This window comes from Caenorhabditis remanei, chromosome V, assembly GCF_010183535.1.
Source record: "Caenorhabditis remanei strain PX506 chromosome V, whole genome shotgun sequence".
NCBI classification, from domain to species: domain Eukaryota; kingdom Metazoa; phylum Nematoda; class Chromadorea; order Rhabditida; family Rhabditidae; genus Caenorhabditis; species Caenorhabditis remanei.
The window spans coordinates 17,449,607-17,475,434 of NC_071332.1; the positions used below are offsets into that span (position 1 = coordinate 17,449,607).

The following is a 25,828-nucleotide window of genomic DNA, read 5'->3' on the forward strand; positions in this document are numbered from 1 at the left end:
CTTCTCTTTTTCATGGTCCCGACCACCAAGAGAGAGGAAGAGGAAAGCAGATAATTATGTGCTCTCCCCAGTCATGAGCTAGTTGGTGACTGGTCCCGGAACCCTCACATAAATCCAGGAGGGGGGACTCAAGCTGTTTCCATTAGTGTTCGTCTCTTTGGGCCATTCAGGTGTTGAAGGTGGTCTCGAAGTTCTCGGGGGGAATATTATAAATATTCGATTGAGATGTGTTGCATTTTTAATTTTTATCGGGTTGGAACTGCATTCTAATGAGTTATGTCGAATTTTTGAACTTGTACGCAAATTGTCGTCAGATATGGTGTATTACAGAAGCACACATATATATATGTACCTACCTTACGACAAATTGCGTACCTATTAAAACATTTTGCTTAGATCTTAGTGAACCTTAGTGCCTCAGATCATACGACAACTTGCGTACAGATTTTAAATTTTTGAACTGGATCTTAGTAACCCTTGAATTTTTAAATACATCATATCTTACGATCAACTGCGTACCAATTCAAAATTTTCAATAAAACCCTTAATATCATATGTACTCCTGTAATACATCATACTTTTCGAAAACTTGCGTACCAATTCAAAAATATTGCTCTGGATCTTGGTAGCTCTTGAAATTATTTATATATCAGATCTTACGACAACTTGCGTATCGATACAAACTTTTTACTTAGATTTTAGTGATCCTTAGTGAACCTCAGTAAACTGTAATACCTCAGATCTTACGATAAATTGCGTATCAATTCAAAGTTGTTGAACTGCATAAACTTTTTTGTGTATCATATCTTACGAGAAATTGCGTATGAGTAAGTCTAATCAAAAACATTTTTTACACCTTCTTTCCCGTTAACTATGTGTTAAGAAGAACACTTTTCAGGGCCCACCGTCATAAATCAGTCTCCTAGAAGAACAAGTTTGGAGATGATGGGAATATACATATGTACAATCTTCCCCCTCTCAAACCATAGACAAAACTAATCCGTTTTGTTCTTTTTGTCATGATCTACGTCGTCGTTTTCGTATCCCTCCGATAGAGGTGACACTAATAATAATAGTATAATTGTGACACAAAAGTGGCTGTGAAAATGAAAATTTTTGAAATAGGCTTAGCTAGAGGATTACTTTTAGACACCACTAGACATATTTTTATTTTTTATTTTTTGGTCGCTGCCATTGCAATCTCGCTCTACTGACAATCTTGCATACATAGCGAATTCGAAGTGAGAATCTATTAGGGACCCCCTGACCACCACTTTATGCTTGTCGCACCCTATCATTAACTTCTCGAGGGGGGAGGAGAGGGTGTCCGAATTGCGGAAGCGTGTAGGGGTTCGGTTTCAATGTGTTCAATGTGACAACTTTCATTTGGCCTACATGGGTAGCAAATTTTTTTTTGAAGAGTCCGGTGGAGCGTGCTTGTTAACAGTTTGCAAGGATGCTACATATTGAATATTTTTGCTTAGTTGAGCCTTTTTTTTTTCGAAAATTGACATGTCCAAGAACCGTTTTTAAGTCATTCGGATGCCCGAAATTGGGAAATCATACCAAAATTCTAGAAAATTTCATATTTTCGGCCTAAAAATATATATTTTCGAAAATTTTTATTCTGAACCCAATTTTACATGACTAAAAAGTTAAAAACATGAAAATTTCGAATATGTTTTCAAATTTTTTGTAGGTCAAATACGGAATGAGATACAATGTTTTGAAGTTCCAGAACTTTGAACCATTTTGTTTGAAGTTATGTATCTCGTTCAGTTTTTGTTCTTCTCAAATTCTGAAGATTGATTCAGAATCGTCACGTCTTCAGCTTTCAAGAGGTGTAAATTTCAAAAAATTAAATTTGATGCAGATTTGCTCTACCGCGCAGTTTTTAGCGTGAACCTTGTAAACCATACGCTTAGGTAAAACGTCTTGTATCTCCGCCAGTTTTAGACGTGCACAAATTCTGAAAACAGATCCAGAATCCTCACGTCTTCAGCTTTCAAGACGTATAATTTTTATTGTCTTGGTTTGAAACTCAACGAGATACTGCAGTTAAAAAAAATGTTAAGAAAATTTTTTTTTACCTTTCTGAAAACCTTGGAACACTCTCAGTTTCAGTCCTACAAAAATTTTTTAACTGATTCAGAATGTTCACGTCTTCAGCTTTCTCCTCATACAGTTTTTGTCAGTGTACTTCTTCCCTGTGTCAGCTATACCTTCCAGCCCACAATTTTTCCGATTTCAAAAACGTTTGCAAGAAAAGGTGTCAAAACTTTCGATACAAAAACATACAAAAACGCAATAAAACCTTTCCCCTTCCTGACAACTTTTATCGCCTCTCCGTGCAGCTACTGCTGCTGTCATGGAGGCCCATCCTTTTTATTCCGTCCATTAAATTTCCACTTTGTTTGGGTTGATTTGTGTGTGGAAAGGTGTTCATTCGTTCCCCCCTTTTCTTTTCACCACTATCGTCGCCCCATTCTCACGCCCAAGCCTCATCAATTTCTCTCTCTTCTTTACGTTTTCTTCCCCTCTCCCACTATCTCCTGAATCCGTGTGATGTTTTCATTGCGTCTTCTTTTTTTCGAGGGTATCGAAGAATTCAATCTGGTGGGATACACAAGATAAGAGCGGTGGAACATCTGAGGAATTTGTGAACTTTTTTTTGAAATGGAAACATTGAGAAGGGAATGAGGAAGTTATTGTTGGGTGTGGCTCTCTGAAATACCGTCTTATCTGAGTGGCGAAAGGAGCGCGCATGCATCAATTATATATTTTTTTGAAATTTACAAGCCTTGAAAGCTGAAAACGTGAAGAATCAGAATCCGTTTTCAAAATTTTTGTAGGTTGAAAACTGACTGAGCTACACAAGTTTTTGTAAGTGTGTCAATATTCGTGCATTATCCCGCGCAGTACTGTAGTCCCAATTTTAAGAGACTTCGAAGCGGTGTATCTCAGTCGATATTCGACCTACAAAAAATTTGAAAATAGATTTGAAAGCGCCATGTTTTTAGCTTTCAGAATTTGTTTTTTGAATTTGTGTAAATCCAAAATTGGCCGAGATACATAACTTCAAACAGAATGGTCCAAAGTTCTCAAACGACAAAACGTTGTATCTCGGTCTGTTTTTGACCTACACGAGTTTTGAATACAGATTCAGAACCCTCATGTCTTCACCTTTCTAAGCATATAAATGTCTGTACGGTCACAAAACCGAGACATTTTGAAACTGGACGTTCTAAAACCGCAGCGGTGAGGTGTAATGTTAGGTCAAAGCGCGCTTGCTCACCAGTCATTTTTTAAACTCAAATTTTAAGGTCTGACAAGATTATTTATGTTTCTAAAAAGCTAAAAACATGACAATTCCGAATCTTTTTTCAAATTTCATGTAGGTCGAAAACTGACTGAGACACACCGCTTCAAAGTTCGGAGTATCACGATTTCAGAAGCTAGGGCACTATTCCGGTCAGTTTCTGATTTACACAAATTTTGAAAACAGATTCTGAATTCTCACGTCTTCTTTTTTCTTCACAGTCCCCACTTTTCCGTACCGACCTATCGATTCCATATCCCTCTCAGCGTAACCCTTGACTCCTCTCTAATCCCTCTTTGCCACGTCATCATCTGTCGGCTCTCGACTTCTCCAAGTACAGTACTCAAATCGTCTCTTCCATCCGAATCCTATTATTTTGCAACATCTCCTCACACCCGTTCACCCGACATACTTACCGTATTAGTTGAATGCACACACACACACTGTGAGGGACACCTTGTAATTACACTCCCGACACCTCCCAGACCGCCCGTCAATTAGTACTGTACGGTTCCTTAAGCAAGTAGTCTTCCCAAAGATGGGTAAATGAGAAAGTAAATTAGATGTCAGTTAGTTGTCAACCGGAGCGAAAGAGATCTGAAAGATGAAAGGGGGGACGGCTGTGAGCTATTAATCATGGGAAGATTCTTGAAGAGAGATGTAATGTTTGTTTTTGCAGTTTTTGACCACCTGTCGTATGTATGTTTTCTATTTCTTGAGGAAAAGGAGAGGATGTTTCTAGTTTCCACTAGGTTTTCTATTTTTTAGTAGTAGTGGTTGAGACTATGAAGAGGGTCAATTTTCGGGAGCTTGTTGAATTTCATATATTCTTTGTGAGACCAAATAGACCAAATCTTGAGGTAGTTTTGCAGTTGACACTATTTTTGTGCGGATGTTTTTTGGAAAGTTATGGGGTGTTGAAGTCAGGGCAAATGTGAAAAAAGTTACAATGACCAAAAATTAGAAGGATATTTTCTGGGCGTTGTAATTCTTCAGTCTTGGCTCTAGTAAAAAGTTGTCAATTACAAAAGTGAAGGTTTTGATTTTATATACAAGAAAACATAAATTTTTAAAAACTTGTAATTTTCCGCATCGTAAAAAAGAGTTACAGTGCTCAAAACGCTATTGAAAAAAAATTGTCAGTGTAAAAAAGAAAAGTTACAGTGACCAAAATTTGGAGCATGTTTTCTGGGTACTGTAATTCTTTATGCTTGGCTCTAATGAAAATGTTGTCAACTACAAAAATGAAGATCTAGGTTTGCACTTTTAAATCAGTTAAAATTTTTCAAATTGGTAGAAAATTGACGACGTGGCAAAGTATTAAAAGTGAACTAAAAAACCAATTTTTCTGAAATTTTGACAATGTAAAAAAGCTGTATAAATCCAAACTAAACTAATTAGTCTTTTTAAATTTGTATTTTTTCCCATTTCTTGCCTTTTTCTTGCCCAATTCAATTTTTCAGACTTCTAATTGTAAGTACCTAAATACTAAATTCTTTGAATTTTTAAAAATCCTACCTTTTCATTTTTCCTAAATCCCGCTTTCCAGTTCAGTCCCCCTTCCTAATATCCCAATTCCTTTTTTTTCAAATGACACTTAACTAATCTCAAGGTAATGCCTATGCTTACATATTCAATGTTTTCACAATAACCATGTCTCGCTGCGTAACCCACAAAAAACCTTGAGAATATAACTTTCCCTCTTCGAAAGTTCTAATTCCTATTCCTACTACATATATCCAATTCTTAAGACACCCCAACTTGATACCTTTCCTTCTGTCTGTGCATATGTTTATTTATTTATACCCTTATACCTCCCCCCTTCCTTAAGCCTATATATGACAGGCCTTCCACACAAATAGTGAGGACTCCGAGAAGTACTACTACATTCCTGGTGATGGCCTAGGATTTTATAGGAGTGGCCTAACTTTTTCTTTTTTCTTAACCTGAGAAAATTCTAGGAGAGAGTGAGTGCACACTGAGTATGTTTAATAATTTTTCGTTGCGGCACCGCAGGCACAGCTATGATGACTCGGGGGGACCCCTCCGAGATGAGCTCATTATTATTTTTGAGGGAAAAAGTGGAATTCTCTTCTCGAGAGAAGAGAAAGAGTTCAGTTTATTTTTATATGAATGGGAAAGTGTTTAGATTTTTATTTCGGGAGGGTTTAGTGGGGGTATGTGTGTGATCCTTGGGGTGTTTTAGGTGGTTTTGGGGTATTTTGGGGAAGTTTTAGGCGGGAAATTTGAGTTTTAGGTTGAAAGTTATTAAAATTTCAAAAATTTCAAATAGAGATAATTCCGGGAGAAAAAAAGCAGCACATTTTCTTTGGTTTTTTAAAGCTTTGGGATTTTTTGTGATTTTGGAACACTTTTTGGCAAAAAATTTAAATGTTTTAATTAAACTAGTTATTTTGTAACTTCTATCCTGTTAACAGAGAAATTTTGAAAGAAAATTTTTTCAAAATTTTGGAAATTTTGCGTACTAATTGTAAACCAAGCGTCATTTCACTTGTATAAACGTTTTTTGAATCAAAGTTTTAGAAATTTTTACATGACCAAAAAACTGAAAACGTGAGGATTCTGAATCAGTATTCAAAACTCGTGTAGGTCAAGAACTGACCGAGATACAGCGTTTGAGAACTTTTCACCATTTTGTTGGAAGTTATGTATCTCGGTCAGTTTTCAACCTACACAACTTCTGAATACAGATTCAGAATCCTCACGTTTTCATCTTTCGAGTCGTATAAGTTTCAAAAAAAGAAATTAAATTAAACGCGCTCTACCGCACAGTTTTCTGTGAGGCTTTGCTGTGAATTCTGTAAATCATATCCTCAGGTAAAACGTCTTGTATTTCAGTCAATTTTCGACTTGCACAAATTCTGTAGACAGATTCAAAATTCTCAAATTCCCAACTTTTCAATAGAGCGCACACCGGAACCAACGGGTCATCTGGTGTAAGCGGATTTTCTCAGAATTTTTTTTGCAATTTTGCAAAAATTCTCTAAGATCAATCATGTTTCCATATGACCTCTGTGTTTTCAGTTTAACTTTTCAACTTTTCAATCATCCCCCTGCAACTTCCTCCTGAATTCTTCCCCCTTTCCACTTTTCAACTCATTACCACCACCCAATCCATCATTCATTGCACAATCACCTAGTTGTCTTCATCCCCGTCCCCTTCTCATCCCCTCTCATGTCAATCCCGCCCTTCTTCTCCCCCCCCCTTTTCCCTTCTTCCTTCCCATCAGAAGACTCCGCCCACTCTTCTTTCTTTTCCGCGCGTACGTTTCCGCATCTCTCGTGTTGTTCTTGGAGGGGGGAGGTGGTTTCCCATGAAACAGAAAATCTCACTCTGCGTTCACTTTTTTGTTCCCGGGGAAAATATGTTTTATGGGAACAACGGGACACTTTCGATGTGTTGGGAATGTTGCATTTTTGTGAATTTGCAATATTTTGTCATTGTAACTTATTTGGTCGTTGTAACTTTTTTGTCATTGTAACTTTTTTGGTCATTGTAACTGTCTAATTCAGTTTTTGCATTTTTTACCCATTTCTATCCCAGAATTTGGCTAGGTCTTGCCCAAATCTTGCCCTTTTTGGTTTCTTGTCGAGTTGCTGCCCCGTTTGCCATATTTTGGTAATTTTGCCATTTTTGGTAATTTTGAAATTTTTTGCTCATTTTTCACAGTTTTGGCCTATTTCAATCGGTTTTTGGTAATTTTTCAAATTTTTTCGAGCATTTCTCTTTTTTTTTGGTTAGTTTCTGCTCTCCTTCCCTATATCTTGCCGGTTTTCACAATTTTCTTGACTATTTCTTGTTGTAATTCTCAGTAACCTATTTCTTATCCACACCCCTTTCCCTGCTCTTGCGGATACTTGCCCATTTTCAAAAAAAAATCTCCGTTCCAAAAACTCCCCCAAAAAGTTTCCCATAACGTTTTCATGTCGCTTCTTCTCGTTTTTGTGTTTATGCGTTTATATTGGTCTCGACGACAAACTTTTTCGTCTCCCCACTTCAAACATACAACTTTTCCCCATGATTCGAGTGGGTTTTTTCCATTTTTTCCCAACTTTTTGAGTTTTTTTTCGTCCCGAAATTCAATTTTCCACATTTCCAGCCATGGAGGAAGAGCTCAAATGCACAATATGTGCGCGTTTCTTCGACGACCCTATCATCCTCACCTGCGGACACAGTTTGTGCAGAATGTGCGCGCTAAAGGCGCACCAGCCATCCACGTCATCCGGAATATCATCACCGAGACCATCGACACCTGGTATACTGTCACAGGTTTTTAGCTCGGCAACGAGCTCACCGATCTCACCGCAAAGTGCTGGTAGTAGTAGTGGTAAGTGGGGTAGTGGGTTTTTTGGTTCTAATAAGAAAGAGGGGATGACACCATATGTCATCTGGAGTAGTGGGGGGGAGGTCAAATCGAATTGAGTAATCCAATTTCGGCGAGTAGACATACCGACAAAAGAAAAAGTAATTGAATGAAAGTAATAATTTGTTTTTTGTATTGCAGGAGCATCTGACACGATGTCCCTATGTGTTTCGGACGGTGGTGATCATGAGAGTGACAAGTTGTCGGTCGTATCGGAGACCGATTCGGGAGTCGTCGGGTGTGGAAGGAGTGAGTTTTTTTTTGAAAATTTGAAAAATTGGAAGAAAAAATAATTGTACCATGGAGCGCGATTGTACAAAATCAAAAATGTATATGCTTGGGAAGCTGTCATTAGATTTTTGGTACAACCGAAACGAGCCATAGGGCCAGGGTGCGAACGTTAGACAGCCTGGCGCCAGAAAAAATTTGGTCAGTGTACATTGTCACTGTATATTTGTCAGTGTACATTGTCAGTGTATTTTTGTCAGTGTATTTTTGTCAGTGTATTTTTGTCAGTGTACATTGTCAGTGTACATTGTCAGTGTCACTGTACAAAATTTTGGCAAAGTAACCCTCATTCTGGAACTGTTATCAGAATTTTCTAAGTGAACAACTGGATGAGATAAAGGTTTTCAATTTCCAACCCCAAAAATTTAACCGCTTCAAACTTTTTGGTTTACTCAAAATTAGAAAAACTGGTTTCACTACTAAAGTTGCTTATTTCCAGCCAGCCGCCCATCAAGCATCATCGGTCCCCCTCTCTCCCGCCTTCACAGTATCCTTACCCCCTCTACAAGCGGTGTCCAACTTATCTGCAATTCCTGTCAAAAACCTTCCTACTACTGTGATGAAAACTCGATCGTTAGTGCGCCCACCAACCTGGCCATGCAAAATGTGATCCGGAGGTACCTGGCATCTCACCCAAATATCAAAGCGGGAACATCAGCACCGCCTGTTGAGGAGACCCCCTCCTCGAGTACTTCACCACAATGCCAACTTTGCGAGGGTACCGGGAAAGGAGCGGCGAATGTGTTTTGTGAGCAATGTGATATCTATTACTGTACTCCGTGCCAGGTGGCATTGCACCCAGCGAGGGGACCGTTGGCGAAGCATACGTTGATACCGGCTAGTGATCCGGGCAGGAAGTGAGTTTTTTTATTTAAGGCGTAGGCGCCAGGGTGTCTGTCATGTCTGTTAGACTTAGACCGCCTGGCGCTCGAATAAATTTGTCAGTGTACATTGTCAGTGTAACCTTATACACTTATTCCAGAAAATCCAGCACCCTCACCACGAACAACGCCTCCGCCACCGCCCGTGATTTGTTACGTTGCGTCACCCACCCTGGGGAGGGATTAACAATGTATTGTCTTCCGTGCAAGGTGCCTGTATGCTCCAGATGTCTTCAAGTGGGTTTTATAGGTATCAACCGAGTAATAAAACAAAATAATTTTAGGACCTTCGACACGCCAATCACGATGTGCAGAGTCTGCCGATCGCTTGCAAAGGACACAAGGTGAGTGATTTGTCAATCATTGAAGGGGGAGGTTACCGCATCTGAAGACTTTGTCCTTCATCAAAAATCTGCGCCCGCCATCTATCTAAATACCGTACTTATTATTCATAAATGGTCGGGGAGGATCTACTGGTATTCAGGGAAGGGCTAATGACCTACCAGTAGAATAGGAGATGGGGGGAGGGGGCTTTCGAAATCGACAAAGCGAATTAATCGGGGGAGAAGGCGTTCACTTGGAAATTGCCCTATGCAAAGTTTTGACAAAATGTTTATTCAGTGTTTATGACCTTCCGGGGATAGTGGGGAATACATAACTGGAGGGGTTTAGATTTTGTCAGTGTAAATTGTCATTGTATATGGTCATTGTTATATAGTCACTGTACCTTCCCAGAAAAAAAAAACGGGCGGTACCAAAAAGCCCGACTCATACATATTTCCACACCTTGACACCTGCTAGATGATGACGTGGCAACAACCGCGGGATACCTATAACATGTGTTGCCACGTCATCGACTTAGGCTTAGGCTTACCCAAGTTCTAGACTCGACCCGTAAGTCTGACCGGGACCTATTCACCCCGAGGGTCTAAAACTTTACTATTTTCACTTTTGTCTATTTTACACCCTCTAATCCTCCTCCTCCCCCTTCTTAGTTTTTACTTTTTATAATTGTGTAAGAAGATGTGTGTGCATCTTCTTCTCTTCTCCTTAAGAAAAAGCAACAACAAAAAGTAGTAAGAAAACATGGGCGGTCTCTTTTTCCTTCTATGGGGACTTCTTCTCTGTCACACACAAGATTGATGGAAAAGCACTTAATGGGTGGACTTGGCGGGGAACTTTGTACAAACTTGTATTTTGTATACTTTCTGTGGATGCAAGGGACGTATGATACCTTATGATAATATTGTCACTAATTAACAGATTTAATTACCCTACTCTGTTATCAGTAACTTTTGGAGTGGATGAACAACACAAATATTTGAAATAGTAAGAATGTTGAATAGTGTAAAAGAATCTAGATTTCTGATATTTGATATTCCTACTTCCACAAGAACGCGATAATGATGAGGTGAAATTGGAGATCTTATGAATAAGAGGGGGACCAGCAAGAGGATACGACCGGGGACACACGTTCCAGGAAGCTAATGGGTGATGATGGGTTATGTAATCCGTCTGGAAGGGTGGTCAAATTTCGGGGTTAGACAGAAATGGGGTACAGAGGGCTCGGGGGTGCCAAGACTTTTTTTAAAAATTTCTAAATTTGGTCAGTGTAACTTTTTTGGTCAGTGTACCATCTTTTGGTCATTGTTCCATTTTTTGGTCACTGTAACTTTTTTTTGGTCAGTGTACAATTTTTTGGTCAGTGTACCATTTTTTTGTAAGTGTACCATTTTTTGTCAGTGTAACTTTTCATACCGGAAGTGATCGTATCACCACCGATTAAACCTTGTTAACCTTTCCCTTTCCCCTGTGACCCCCTGTACACAATACACATTTGCTTAATGTGCAATAAAAAAGTTGCGCTCTCTCTTTCTATTCATCTCAAAGAGTGTGTTGCATTCTCAAAAGAGACACCGCCCGTCTTTCTCAAAGAGTCGAGACTTTACGATGTGTAACTTGTAGTAGTACAATTTGTCGAGGTCCCCCCCCCCCCCCATATCACCTGAGTGTCTTTATACCTGTGAGTAAAGAGGGAACATGTGTCAACCACTTTTTGTACCGCCCGATCCAGTGGAGAGGATTAGCACCTGTGTGTGGTGGTTGGCTCTCGGTCCCCCACACTCATTCTTCCAATCCCATAAATCATATCTCGAGTGCAATTACCCCCAGAAACCACCCTTCTGGAGCACCTCAATTCTCCGGAAAAGCTAATTTATGAGAGGAGTTTTGTGGTAAATCGAGGAGAGGACCTTTCCCCCCGCAGATTTATGATTTTGAGGGAAGAGGTGAATTTAAAGTGAAACAGACATTGATCAAAAATGAAAAGTGGTGGTGGAAAAAAGGTAGAGGGTTGGCATTTATTAGGGAGGGGAAATTGGGGTTGGGAATGTAACAAATTCCAGGGCTAAATTTTTGTAACTGACCACATTTTTCGGCAATTCGTGCGTGTAGCGCAAAATCCAAAAGCAAAAAAATTTGAGCTCCCAACTTCAAGTGACTATTTCTCGGTGTGGGAAGGGTCACACAAAAAAATGGTCTACAACAAAAATAGAGAGCTGGAATAGCGCTATAATATGGTGTAAAATTCAAAAGTGTTGGACCAAAATTGATGTCAGGGCAGACGAATAAAGTTTTAGAAAAAAATGGTTACAATGACCAAAATGGTTACAATGACCAAAATGGTTACAATGACCAAAATGGTTACAGTGACCAAAATAGTTACACTGGCGAAAATGGGACAATGACCAAAATTATTACAATGACCAAAATGGTTACAATGACCAAAATGGTTACACTGACCAAAATGGTTACAATGACCAAAATGGCTACAATGACCAAAATTGTTACAATGACCAAAATGGTTACAATGACCAAAATGGTTACACTGACCAAAATGGCTACAATGACCAAAATGGTTACAATGACCAAAATGGCTACAATGACCAAAATTGTTACAATGACCAAAATGGTTACAATGACCAAAATGGTTACACTGACCAAAATTTCTACAATGACTAAAATAGTTACAGTGACCTAAATAGTTACAGTGATCATAGTGTCTATAATTACCACAATGGTTACAATGAAACCAATTTTTATCCAACCTAACCCATTTCTGCAACCGCGCTCTATCGAACCAACTTTCCCGATATGTTTAACAAGGCTCCAACTTATTTACTCACTCTGCTATTGTTATCCCTATCGAATAGCAACAAATTGAGGACTTATTGTCATTGATACTCTCCCCTAATATGTTATGTATGCTTCTCTCTCCGATTACTTTCACTAGTTGGCAATACAAGAAAAAGGGGACCACGAGTAGTGTACGAACATTTGTCATTTGTTTTCAAACAATCATTTGATCCATCTCGTGGTACCACTGGTGGGACTCTTTTGACTTCTCTCATGAAAAAAAAAGATTCGAGGAACTCGGGGGGGGGGCAAGGTTGTAAATAAACACGTAGTACAGCAGCAGGAGAGAGGGATACGGGTGATACTTACACACGGCTGTCAATTACATGGGAACACGAGGAGCGGAATTTTTGAGAAATGCGAAAAAGATTGGTATGGGGACTGGCAGGACAAAAAATGAAAAAGTGGGAAAAATGAGCCAACAATTGCAGAATTTTGGAGGTTTTCTGAAAAAAATTGAATTTTTTTTGAAAACTTTGGCGAAAACTTCGAAAAGCGCCTAAAATCCTGTGAATTCCCGTTTTAATGAAAATTCCTGTTTTTCTGTCTGGCGCGCCTTTGACGCGTCGAAAAAACTTATGACATCACAATTCCAATCTCTTGCCATACAGCCCTTGTTTTCCGGAATTTCCACATCTGGCGCGCCTTTGACGCGCTCGAAACGTTAAAAGTTTTAGCTGGCGCGCCTTCGAAAAACCCTTTAGTATCTCACATCCTCTACGCGTTCCGTCCTAGATGCAGAATTTGTCCTGTCTGGCGCACCTTTGACGCGCTTGAAAATTGAAAAGCCCGTTTATTCCATACTTGTCAAGGCCCGGCTTCAAAAAAATAGCCAATTTTTTCAAAATTTTTTTTTTGACATTTTTCAATCTTATATCGAAAATATGAACATATTTGAAGGTTTCTCAGAATTTTTTTCTAATTCTGGATCGTAGTCGAAAATTTGACTTTTTGCAAAATAATTCAAAAAATTCGAAAAAAATTGAATCCTGAATTTTGCCGCCAAAATCCGGGCCTTGACAGGTATGGTCCAAACCCATTCACAACCCCTAACCTACTGTAGACTCCATCCCCCCTGGATACCCATCCTAATCCCTTACAATACCAATTTGCCCTCTTCAATCAGTCTTCTTAATCCCCATGTCTCTTGACAGTAGAGAGTCGGCACCTTCTTTTTCTTATTGTTTACCCAAGATCCTCTCCTCTATTCCCCCTCTTCATTTTATTACATAATACAGTTATTATTCCTTCCAACGCCTTCTGTCACTCCTTCCTAATCCGTAAACCATTGGACATATTAGAAAATTGCGCAACATGAGAAGGGACCAGCAGGAGACACAGCTGACAATTTTATAATTTTCCAATTTATCATCGAGGTGTCATGACGGAGGAGCGGAAGGGCTCAGAGCCATGCAAGAAACGAAAATTGGTGTCCCCCCCCCCTCGATCTAATCGCTCAAAATCTGCTTTTCCCTGACAATTTGATGGATGAGCTATGGATATAATGAATCACTTTGAGGGGAAATTTTTATTTTTGAAACTTAGGGATTTTTAAATTTTCAACCGCGGCAAAGGAGTCCCAGACTATAATCCTTTAGAAGAAATTCTGAAGAACCATCGAAAATTGTTCACATTTTCAATGAAAAATTGAAAAATGTCAAAAAATTTGAAAAAATTTAGTTCATTTTTTCGAAGGCGGCCTTGACAAGTATGGAACGGACGGAGTACTCTTCAATTTTTCAGGCGCGTCAAAGGCGCGCCAGACAGGACAAATTGGGATCATCTGAACTTATGGAGGATGTGAGATACTGAAGAGTTTTCCGAATGCATCAAAGGAACGCCAGCCAGAATTTTTAACGTTTTGAGCGCGTCAACGGCGCGCCAGTCAAATGAACTTCGGGAAACAAGGACTGTAGAGCAAGAGATTGGGATCGTGGTCAATTATTTTCTCGACGCGTCACCAGACAGACAAAAACAGGATTTTTCATTAGAACGGGATTTCACAGGATTTTAGGCGCTTTTCGAATTTTTCTCAAAGTTTTCAAAAAGTACAATTTCTCTGAAAACGTCCAAAATTCTGCAAATTTTGTGTTCATTTGCCCATTTCTTGCCGGTTTTTCTTGAAGTTTTATGGTATATCAAGTCTATGATCTCAGCTTTACAGCATTTGTTTTATCTAGTAGATCAAAAAATATGTCCAAAAAAAGATGTCCCTCCCGCAAAAAGAAGAAGACAATGACATCAATCACTCCGTCGCGAGAGAGACAATCCAGGAGAAGTGTGTGTTGGACAAAATGTACACCATTTTTCCGGACACTACATAATTTATGCACGGAGGGGGACGGGTGAAGAGTGGACGTGTGTGTACTAAGGGGTTTTTTGGCAGGGATGAACTTTTTTAGGGAGACTTGGGGGGATGGAGATGATTTGGAGCTGTCTTGGTCTACGAGTTGATTAAAATTTATACTAAAATTTTAGAAAAATTCCAGGGCTACATTTTTGTAGTTGACCACATTTTTGTGCAATTCGTACCTACAGAGATATAACGCAAAATCCCACAGAAAAGTTCAAGCGACCATTACTCCTGGGGGAAAGAGTCACACAAAAAAGTGGTACATTACAAAAATAGAGAGCAGGAATAGCACTATATTATGGTATAAGGTTCAAAACTTTTGGATCAAAATTGATGTCAGGACAGGCGTTTAAAATTTAGAAAAAAAAATTTAGAAAAAAATGTTACACTGACAAAAATGTTACAATGACCAAGCACTACTACACTGACAAGTTTTTGTCTAAAAATTTGTCAATTTCTACTGTTTCTATCATTATTTTTACTTAGTAAAACATCTAAACCCAAATTATAAAGAAATTCCGAAATTTATTTTTTTCGAAAAAAAGTTACACTGACCAAAATTTTACAGTGACGAAACCAAAACGCTTTTATCTTTGCCAATTTCAACTTTTTTGTAGAAAAAAGAATGTGAGAACAGTGTTTTAATCTTCGTAATTCCAGCTTTTTTACCATACTAATCATATCCCAATCATAAAAGCAACAGGGTCCTAGTGAAAATTTTTTCGAAAAAAGGTACACTGACCAAACCAAAGCTCTTGCCAATTTCAACATTTTTCCAAATTCAAAATCAGACTCAGAATCTCCATATTTTCAGTTGTTTGCTAGCAATCGCGCCCCACCGAACTTATACCCTTATCCTAAAAAAGCAACCGGGTGCCAGTGAACATTTTTCGAAATAAAAGTTACACTGACCAAAACTATCTCAAGATTTTGCAATATCAGCTTTATCCTAGCAATCTCGCCCCACCGAACATATGTATGTAACACTCCGGAAGTACTATCCCCCTCCTTCCCCTTTTATTACAAAGATTTCATTTCCACATTTCGACACCCTCCGCCTCGTCTCCGCAATCCCATCCTAATTCAATTTAGACAAGAAGAGGCGCGAAGTTCTGTCTTCCTGTTGCTTCATCATCCCCATCCTAAATTAGGCTAATTTGGGTGTAAGGAAAGAACTTTCATCATCCATGAAACACATCCATGAATTCTAAATTTAGTGGGGAGGGGGGGGAGGAGGGGAAAGCAGATGTTGGGGGTGAAAAATGAAAAAGAGACAACGGAATAATTTTCCAATTAGTCTTCCAGTCTAGTTCTAATTAATTGTAATGACAACCTAATTAATTTCCAGACGGAACTATCCACCACCCTACAACAACTATCCGAAAAAGCCAAGACTGCAACAGAAGAAATCGGGCGGCTCAAAGGACTTCATGACGTCATCAAGAATAACTGCAATGATTTCAAGTCATCTGTATGTATACAAATCGACCAGCTCATTGAGCAACTTCAAATGAGAAAAGAAAAGCTGATGCAGCATGTCGAGGAGCAGGCGGATAATAAGCGGCGGATTTTGAAGTCACAGATTGTGAGGTGCACTGGAAAGTTGACGAAGACGTCGGCGTTGATTCAGTTTTGTATTGAGGCGTTAAAGGAGCCAGATCCGACGGTTTATATGCAGGTTTGTCTTTCAAGAATTTGTTTAAATGTTTAAAATTATAATTTTGACTGAAAAAAACCGAAAAATTCGAAAATATGATTTTTTCGGAGGAAAACATTTTGAATTTGTATGAATTTGTATGTATGATGGACCCCCAGAAACCCGTTTTTGAGTACAAAATTTGAAAACATTTTAGAAAAAAATCAAGGCTGTGATAAAAAATTTTCGGATAGTTTTCGAAATTGCAGTTCAAAAAATTTTGGTAATTTTTTTCCTTAATTTTTTTCTAATTTTGCACTTAAAATACATACAATTTTCAAACAAACCCAAGATTTTCGCTTCCGAAAAACTCATTTTTTAGACAGTCTTCTCGAAGTTTTCGTCTCGAAGTTATGTTTTCTCTAGCGTACATTTTTGACTATTTTTACAAAATCACCTTAAACGAAATTTTCCATTTTCCAGATCTCCAACGCTCTTCTCCACCGCTCGACTTCTCTCGAATTTCTGTGGCACAAAGAGATGCGAACGAAACCTGAAATCGACTCGGATTTCGTGCTCAACCTCGACACCAAACATCTACAGTACACCATTCAGACACTTGACTTTGCACAGTTGAAAGGTAATTTCATTCATTTAATTTTGATCTACATACTAAACAATAGTTTTAACCTATTATAACACTCCCTTAATCATTTATAGCTGGCCGTAGAGGCACTGGATTCAAAGGCGATCCGTCGAGAGGTAGATCAAAATTAATATTGATCAGTGATTTGTGATAGTTCCTTTTTTTATTGTGACCGTGAAGCACCATCACCATATGCATATTTGCACCCCAGAGAATCATCACACCTTTAGTTTTGCCAGCATTTTTTCACTATTTTTTCAGTATTTCAATAGAAAATTTGCAGTTCCTTCGGCTCCAATGTTTGAGACCTCTGAGTGCTCTGCTGAAAATAATTCGGTTACTGTAGTCTGGCGACCGCGGAATGATGGAAGTGCTGTGGATGGATTTGCGCTGGAAATCGATACGGGAAGGGATGACGGGAATTTTAAGGTGGGTTGAAAAGTTGAAAATTTTGAAAAATTTTCACCAAAAATAGTCAAAAACCTATGTAAGCTAATGAAAATATAGTAAAAATTCAACTTTTGCAAAAAAAAAACAAAAAAAATTGCAAAAAGTTCAAACCTTAAAATGTTTGTACTGAAACCCAGGCCGACCGGGCCGATGAAAAAACTCCATTGGGTCCGGCCGACCCGTTGCAAATCTGGAAATTTCGAGCCCGTTTTTGAACTCGGTTAAAATCTAAATGAACCAAATTACACAAATTTTTGCAAATTTCACTCAAAATTGTTGTAACTTGCTTCATTTTGATGGTAGATCAAATCTGAATACAGAGTTAGAATCCTCGTAATTTCATCTTTTCAACAATTTTAAAATTGCCTAGTTATAGTAAATTATACGTCTGGGTAGTAGTTTAAAACATGAAAATTTGAATTCTGTACATTTTTCACACTTTCTGTGACAAAACTAGTTGTAACTCGGTTCAATTTTGCCGTATATCAAAATTAAATACAGATTCAGAATCCTCATGACATCAGCTTTTCAGTCATATAACATTTGTCTTAGTGTGCAATGCATAGTCAAACTCAACCAGTGTGCGGAGGTTTACGTCGTAAATCGACACTAGAAGCGCATAGTTGGCAAGATTATGCTTATTTTGACTGTCTCAAAATTGACGGCTTTGCTAAAAAATTATACGGCTAGAAAGCTAAAAACATGAGGATTCAGATTCTTTTTTTCGATTTGTTGTAGGGCTAAATTGGGCTGAGTTACACTAGTCACTAGCCTGACCAACATGTTTTCTTTAGACAATTTTTGAGCAGAGTTCGTAAATTCCATTGAAATTCCATTTTTCAGGAAGTCTACTCGGGCCCTGACACCATCTGCACCATCGACGGTCTCCACTTCAACACTGTCTACGCCGCCCGTGTGAAGTCCTACAACTCTGCCGGGGAAAGTGAATACAGTGAATCGATTTGCCTCCAGACCGCCCAAGTCGCCTGGTTCCAACTGACCAAGTCGCCATCCCAACGGGACATGATACTATCCAATGAGTGTGCCACGTTGAATGGAAGCACTTTGGAGTATCGGACGATACTTGGGTCTATCGGGTTCTCGAAAGGAGTCCACTACTGGGAGGTCACGGTAGATCGTCACGATGGTAACGCGGATATTGTAGTAGGCGTGGCTCAGCCAGCAATAAATCGGAATGCAATGCTCGGGAAGGATCTCCACGGATGGTCGATGTATGTAGATCACGAGAGATCTTGGTACCTTCACAATGAAACACATCACAATAGGATAGCTGGCGGGATCACGAGAGGTAATTTTGGATCTGGGAGCTGAAAATAAATTTTTAATTTTTTAATTTGTAGGATCGGTGATCGGTGTGAAGCTGGACTGTAATCGAGGCGTCATGGAGTTTACGATAAACGATAGGAAGCGGGTGTATCAAGGGGATACGGTGGCTTTTACGTGAGTTTTGGGGGTCTGGGGTCTGGCATGTGGGGTCAGAATAGGGTGTATTTGAAAACAGGAAAATTGACAAAACTAGTCGTAACTCGGTTCAATTTGGTCATCGATAAAAATTAAATATTGATTCAGAATCCTCATGACATTAGCTTTTCATTTATATGCCATTTGTCTTAAAGCACTGAAACGGTGTGTGTAGATTTACGCCGTAAATTGACACCAGTAGCTCGCAGGATTATGCTTATTTTGACTGTCTCAAAGTTGACGGTTATGCAAGAAACTTATACGGCTAGAAAGCTGAAAACATGAGGAATCAGATTCTGTTTTCAAATTTATTGTAGGGCTAAATTATCATTGACCAATTTTCAGAAACATGCCCCGCGGTCTCTATTACCCGGCCTTCTCCGTCAACGCCAATGCATCCATCACTGTCCATACGGGTCTCTCGTGTCCACCGTCACCAAATGACTAAAGAATTAATTTGACACCTACCATAAACTTTCATCAATCATGTCCTCCTCTTCCCCTAAGAAATTGAAACTTATCACCGGTAATATCTTTATTTTTGTTTATTTTTTGGTATTCTCATACTTTGTATGTTCCAGCAAGATCTTGTGCTGAATAAACGTTTTTGATATTTTTTGACGTTTTGGGGTAGGGTGTCGCTGCATATACATATATTAGTGACATTCTCTTATCGGTGGGAGCATTGATTGTTCAATGAATCATGAATTCAATGAAACATAATTTATCATCAATTACCGATACTCATTAACAGAAATAAAAAGGGAAAGAATAGAAATTAAAAGAGAGATCACACCAGCGGCTACAGATAACCATGCAGAGTAGCCGAGCTGAAAAAGTAGTTTTTCAAACATTTGAAATTTTTGTTTTTAAATATACCAGTCGGTTAACGCAGCCTAAGGGCTGCTCAACCTCCTTTTCTACATTTTTTCTGTTGAAAATTTGAAGAAATGAATTCATTTGAAGAATGAAAATGTTCTATAATTATTTCCCCCGTGAACTCCTATTTTTCTATTTCGGAAACAAAAGCCACTGAAAGGCTTGAAAACCAAGTTTTTTCACACAGTGACCTAGTCGAGACCTATTCTAACTAAAAAAATTAGACGGGCATCATTAAGAGAAAATTTCTGATCTTTTGGTCCAAATTTGAAGAAAATCGGTTCAGTAGGGAGGGCGGTAGGATCGGCGACAGACACACAAACATACAGCCGTTTGCGTTTGTTAATAGTAAAGATAAGGAGTGATCTGCGTGGGATTTCGACAGTGGAGACAGATAAATTTGCACGGGTCTTCATTTTTTGCGTTGTGCGCACTTATAATTATGTAAACAAGATTTTGCCAAAGTTGTGACAAGAAAACATTGAATTTCAATTTTTTTATGCAAGATCTCAAACTTTCAGGAGTCTATTTTTCAAAAAATTGGAAACAACGGTTTTAAAAACATGGATAGAGTAGACTTTTAATACTGGGGGCTCGCAAAGACGTGAATAATTTTTTTATAGATGGATTGTGCAAAAACGGAATACAAATTCGAAATCAACGCAAAATTTATTCGAGGATTACATTTGTCTCCACTAAGAAATCCATATAAAAAATCAAATTCCTAAAAGGGTTTTCAAAAAAAAAAATCAGAAAACGCAAGTACGGCAGGGAGTTGTGGGCGGAGCAACGAGCAATATTGAATTTCATCAAAAAATAAATAATATGCTATATAATTGTATTGTTCATGATTAATCAATTAAAACAGAAATTTATCTTGAATTTAATTCAATGTTGCTTGTTAAAAAATCAGCTGGAATTTCATCAGCGCCGCTTGCAGTTTTTGCTTAAAAGCTCCGCCCACAGCTCTTTGCCGCACTGACCTGTTCAGCCCGCGAATTTTTTTTTCAAAATTTTTTGATAGTTTTTGTTATTTTTTCAGACCAGTCCGTCAGAAAAACTCACGGAATAAGAATTATCAAATCTTTTGTACTTTGCTGCATAAACCGCAAACAGTATAACCGCGGTAGCCGTGAATATAGCCACTAGTAAAGAAGCCACGGCGATGAATCGGAACCATTTACGATTTCTGATTGTGTAACCCTTATCTCTCACTTTTAAACTGAAAATTATTTAGTTTTATTGAATATAGATTGATATAAATCTTACTGAGCCTTGAAAAGGAAGAACAGGATCAGAAGAAAAATTGCAAATGAAATGAACATTAGCCAACTTGCTATTGCAGCCCAAACATATTCATTCTAAATGAAAATTGTACAAAGAAGTATAAATAAATAAACTCACCGAATAATACGGTACTATGCCACCACACACATAAAAATTTTCCCAAATCGTGTAAGTTTGTTCACAAAGCCATGCCGGAGAAAAGATTCCTACTGTAATCGTGACAAACGCCACACCAATTAATAAGGCAAGTACTTTAAATTTGCCGTCTGTCATGTTGAAAAGAGGGGGGAGAGAAATGATCTTCCCAACTTCTTATCAATGATGAATGTGTTATCTTTGCAGTGATGATAATTTAAACCAATTCGGAAAGAATATGGCGTCATTAAACCATAGACAATTTTGACTCATATTGTACAAATTCAAGTTTTAAAGTTTGAACTTTAGGTACACCTGCAAACGGCTTTATACTATACAGTAGCGGGCTTCCTTTGAAAAAAAAATTAGGCAAAACGGACATGATTCAGCTGAGTTACACATGAAAGTACAAAGGGGTGCTCACTTATGTGTGCTCGCTACTGTATTTGTTCAAAAGGATTGGCAAATCGGAGATGGTCAACTTTTTCCGGGTGACTATGTTGATCGATGCTCAATCGACTCGGAGATTGCGTCTTAAAACGCTATGTTTTGAGCTGAAAAGTATACCGAAATGTAGGTCTCGGCGAGTTCTATGTCAGTGATCTACTCACTAGGGAAGGTCCTCGACTCGTTCTGGAGATAAGGGACGTGACCTATATCATTGGAAAGCTGAAATCACGCTGATTCCAAATATATATTCAGTTTTGTTCCCTCGAGGACTGGTATTCGAGAAAAACAAGGTCAAAGTTAGAAAAAATGACAAATTATTGCCTGTTTAACACGCGAAAAATTTTTTGAAATTTTTTTGGCATAGAACTCACTGAGATCTACATTTTGGAATATTTTTCAGCTCATATCATTGTGTTTTAAGCGAGTTATAAGCAGGGTTGAGCTGAATTCCGTCTTCCGCCTTTCGCCTACAGCCTTGAGGTTAATTAATAGAAGAGATTGTTGACATTTGGCTTGGATGGAGATAAAAAGAAAAATCAGAGTTGAAATGTTAACTTTCATAACTTTTCACGTTAAAGAAAATCCACTTTCGGCCGAGCCAATTCACACTATTCCGTACCAGCTAAATCTGTTGTGCCTCCGGTGTCCAGGTTATGTAGTCAGGACGTTATGATAGACAGACATACTGTAAGAACCAATAATAATTTGCTAGAGAAAAACATTCATTTTGGAGTAGATTATTTAATAAGAATAGGTTTAAATTTTTCAGGAATCTCAGTATATGTATTTCAACTTATCGTTTTCTCGCATAACCCTCGTTTCTTTTTCTCTTCTTCACGTTTGGCAATCTCCTCTTCCAAAATCTCAAATTTATGATTTTATTCTTTATCCGAACACACCCACGTTACCTGAACTCTGTACGAACAATCAATAAAAGATTCCACTGTCAATTCAACCGATTCAAGACTGATCCAAACAAAAGCAACGATACGTTTTGACTTTGATGGGATTTTCAAGTATGAAGGTTCTAACAGTTTTAAAAAATGCTTCATGAAATTTTCATTCCATAAACCGCCAGTCCTGGTGTTTTCATTTTTTGTATTTATAATGACACTGAGTTATAAGAGTAGTTAGGAATAATGAAATTAAAATATGAACTAACTGAACGTCAATCGACTTTTCCGTCTGATTTTCAGCCATTACAACTAAAAACGAGGATGTTCTATATTCTCGAAAAATCAATCCTTTCCGTATCTCTGCTTCAGTGGTTCCAAGTTTTTCCACCATCCTCAAAAGTGAATGGTTAGAAGATTGTGAAATTGTGACATAGTCATAGGAGATGTTTTCCATTCGATGGGCGCTGAAATTTGTGATAAAAATCTTTGAAGGGAAACGAGTAAATAACCTTCTGAAAATCCATTTATGTGCAATATAACGAGTGTCCTCCGCAAATGTAAAAATGGCGAGGTAGGAACCAGGCTCAAAATTGAATGGTTCGGTTTCGGCGAATGCGACATTAGTATTCTGAAAAACACCATGAAAAGTTTGAATTTTTAATAACGACACTTTGAACCTGGTACTCGAATTTAAAAAGTAAAGTTAGTACCTTTTCTGACCATTTGTAACCAACAGCATGCGAAAACAATAATTCTCCAATTCGGTTATCTCTAGTGGCTTTATGAATATTGATGAGACCAAAGTGCTGCAAAAATACCATATCATTATTACAATAATAATAAATATTATTATTTCGAAGTTCAAAAAATGTATTACATGCTCAAATAAACCATTGAACAAATTCTCATTGTGTTGGCAAACAATTTCTATGGTGATCTCGCAACGAGTTTTGACATTGAAACAAAGAATTCTAAAAGTTGGTAGAATCTCATAACAAGGTATCATTCACTCACCTTGAATCCTTTTCTTTAAACCAATCCGTTCCCTTTTCATACCAATCTTCCCTATATTTACAGACAGTCAACGCATCATACCACTGACAAAAATCATCAATTTCCATCCAGGATAACCGACGTTTTACCGCATTTTTTCTCCAATCGCTCCAGTTTTTTGTCGTCTCATAAACGTCAAGTTCCGACCATTTTCCTTTCCACTTGAGACCATTCGGACATCCAATCAGAATCAACCGATGACCCTCGTGAATTTTAGTATCAAGAATTGAGTAGGCATGGTTACTTTCGAGACCTGTTTTCTGTTTCTCATTTTCGAATTCATGTTCAGAATCGACAGTCATAAGGAATCCGTGACATCTGAAATAAAATTTCGTGAGCAACTGGTATGTACGTAATAAAACACACTGAAACTCTTTCAGTTTCTTCCATAACAAATCCAAATCCGTCTTCTTGCTCAACTTGATTATCATACTACTAGAACCTGGAGTGTGTTGAAAATTGAAGTGAGCTTTTTTGATTCTGATAGACTCACCTGTCAGACATTTAAATGCTGATATCGGGCTTCCTCCATCTAGTTTGTGGTACCCTCCCAACATCTTTGCCACTGCTTTCTCGATAATGCATCCCCATAACTCAGTATAGAACATTTTTGCAAATTCAATATCGCCTAACTCATTGCAGGGTAGGTGACCATCCACAACTACCATATTCCATTCTCCATGAAAGAATAATCTGGGAATGAATAATCTTGTTCTGTTTTGCTAGATTCTTGGAGAACGTGTACCTGACAAGAAAAATTCCGTGTTTCAAAGAATAATCATTAGGTGGTAAAATCCATTCCAACAACTTTTGTCTTCTTGCAATCGTCATTAGTGGTGCAATCAACCAACAGTCTCCAATATTCCCTTGTTCGGCATGAAATGGCCAAGAATCTTTATAAATAGTTAATGGATACTGCCCATTGGTTTTGAGTGCATTATAATTCCACATGGTTCTATGCTTGTCCCATTCCAAGTCTTCATCATCAATGATGTCAAACTCTCCATCATAAAATATTTCATTTGGTTTTTTAAAATCTTCTGTCAATTTTTGAAATACAGTTGTTTTAAAAAGACAGCTTGGAGAATAGCTTTCAGATCGCGTCACGATTTTCCTTATGATCACATATTTTAAAAAGTAAATCGGTTGCGTAGTTCAAATCTGGGGCTACATTTTTCTAGTTGAGTATTTTTTGATAGCTCCGCCCATTTTTTGAATTTACACCTTTAAAGTTGTGCAAAAATAAGACAGATGGAGAGAGGGTGCAGAGAAGCGAGGATGTCTGCTTTCTCTGCGTCTCTCCTCCCACTCCACATTTTGAAGACGCATATCTCAAAAGTGGGCGGAGCTATCAAAAAATGGTCAACTACAAAAATGTAGCCCTTGATGTTATCTACACAGATCATATAAAGAATTCTGAATTTTGACCATGAGAATTCTGATTTCCGTTGAAAATTGTTTTGAAACCTGTGACTTTCGTGTGAAATTTTCAACGTTTTTTTGGATTATCGATTAAAATTGCAGCCGATTTTAGTGTTTTGTGATTGAATTTTGAATGAAAACAACGCCAAAAACTCGTTTTCGATGATGAGTAGAAAACATTTTCCTCAATTTAGTCTTTTCCGACTTCTGACTTACGTTGTGGAAAGTCACTTCCGCGTAACTCTGTCCTGGATATTCACAGACGCCGGTGGGTCTACTAGAAAAAAGTAAGGTGGTTTGCAAATTCACCCAAAATCCTTCAAAAACAGCTGGATCCATTTGTGACACTTCTCTAACAACCTATCTTCTCTTGATTTAGTGATATTAGAGACCGTCGACATTTTGTTAAAATTAAAGTAGAAATGAATAGAAATGAAAAAAAAAGAGTTATCCTGCGAATCCACGTGAATTTCACATTTCTCTGCGTCTCTTCATTCCTTTTAACCAATTATCCTTATAACCTTGACCGTCCTTCATGCACTATATTTCTTTTTCTTATTTCTTGCATTAAAAAACGTTTCAAATGAGAGAAGCAGGCACCATACCCGATAGATGACAAGCGGAACAGAACAGATTGATGATCTCAGTATTACTTCCTTACGGGACACAAAATTGTACTTCAATTCCCGAAACTTCAACCACTGTCGACTTTTTGCTGCCTTCATCTTCTTTTTACAAATCCTCCTAGCCTTCTTTTCACTCTTCATCTTACGTTTCCTATTTTCCTGTAGTTTCCTTTGCTCTGATTCCCATTTTTCTTTTTGTGACCTTATACGACGCTTGATATTCCGCCTCTCATCTCTTACAGCTTCTTTCATTTCCCAATTCTCAACCAATATTGACTTGACGATCCCAGGTAACTCTTGCTTGAAAAAGTCTGCCAACACTCGCTTGATGTTTTCGACGGAACTGTTATAATCATCAGAGCTCTCGACCATGTTGACGACTTCAGCTTCTTACTTCGTTTTAAACATGACTCCCTTTTGAAAAATAATTGGTAATAAATAATCT

General features: G+C 38.1%; 2 protein-coding genes across 2 annotated transcripts; one reads left to right on the forward strand and one right to left on the reverse strand.

Annotated features, from left to right (window-relative positions):
* Positions 1-7,442: 7,442 nt before the first annotated feature.
* GCK72_020832 (uncharacterized protein) lies at positions 7,443-19,083 on the forward strand (the record flags this gene model as incomplete). The annotated part of the gene is made up of 12 exons (XM_053733823.1): positions 7,443-7,668; positions 7,846-7,953; positions 8,432-8,849; positions 8,975-9,110; positions 9,158-9,217; positions 15,770-16,099; positions 16,541-16,697; positions 16,778-16,819; positions 16,987-17,132; positions 17,997-18,462; positions 18,515-18,614; positions 18,981-19,083. The coding sequence occupies 12 exons, from the start codon at positions 7,443-7,445 to the stop codon at positions 19,081-19,083; spliced, it is 2,292 nt and encodes a 763-aa protein (XP_053582736.1).
* GCK72_020833 (uncharacterized protein) lies at positions 18,183-25,755 on the reverse strand (the record flags this gene model as incomplete). The annotated part of the gene is made up of 12 exons (XM_053733824.1): positions 18,183-18,474; positions 19,006-19,079; positions 20,580-20,736; positions 22,549-22,746; positions 22,792-22,910; positions 22,993-23,088; positions 23,160-23,253; positions 23,297-23,653; positions 23,702-23,777; positions 23,829-24,028; positions 24,081-24,375; positions 25,530-25,755. The coding sequence occupies 12 exons, from the start codon at positions 25,753-25,755 to the stop codon at positions 18,183-18,185; spliced, it is 2,184 nt and encodes a 727-aa protein (XP_053582737.1).
* Positions 25,756-25,828: the final 73 nt, after the last annotated feature.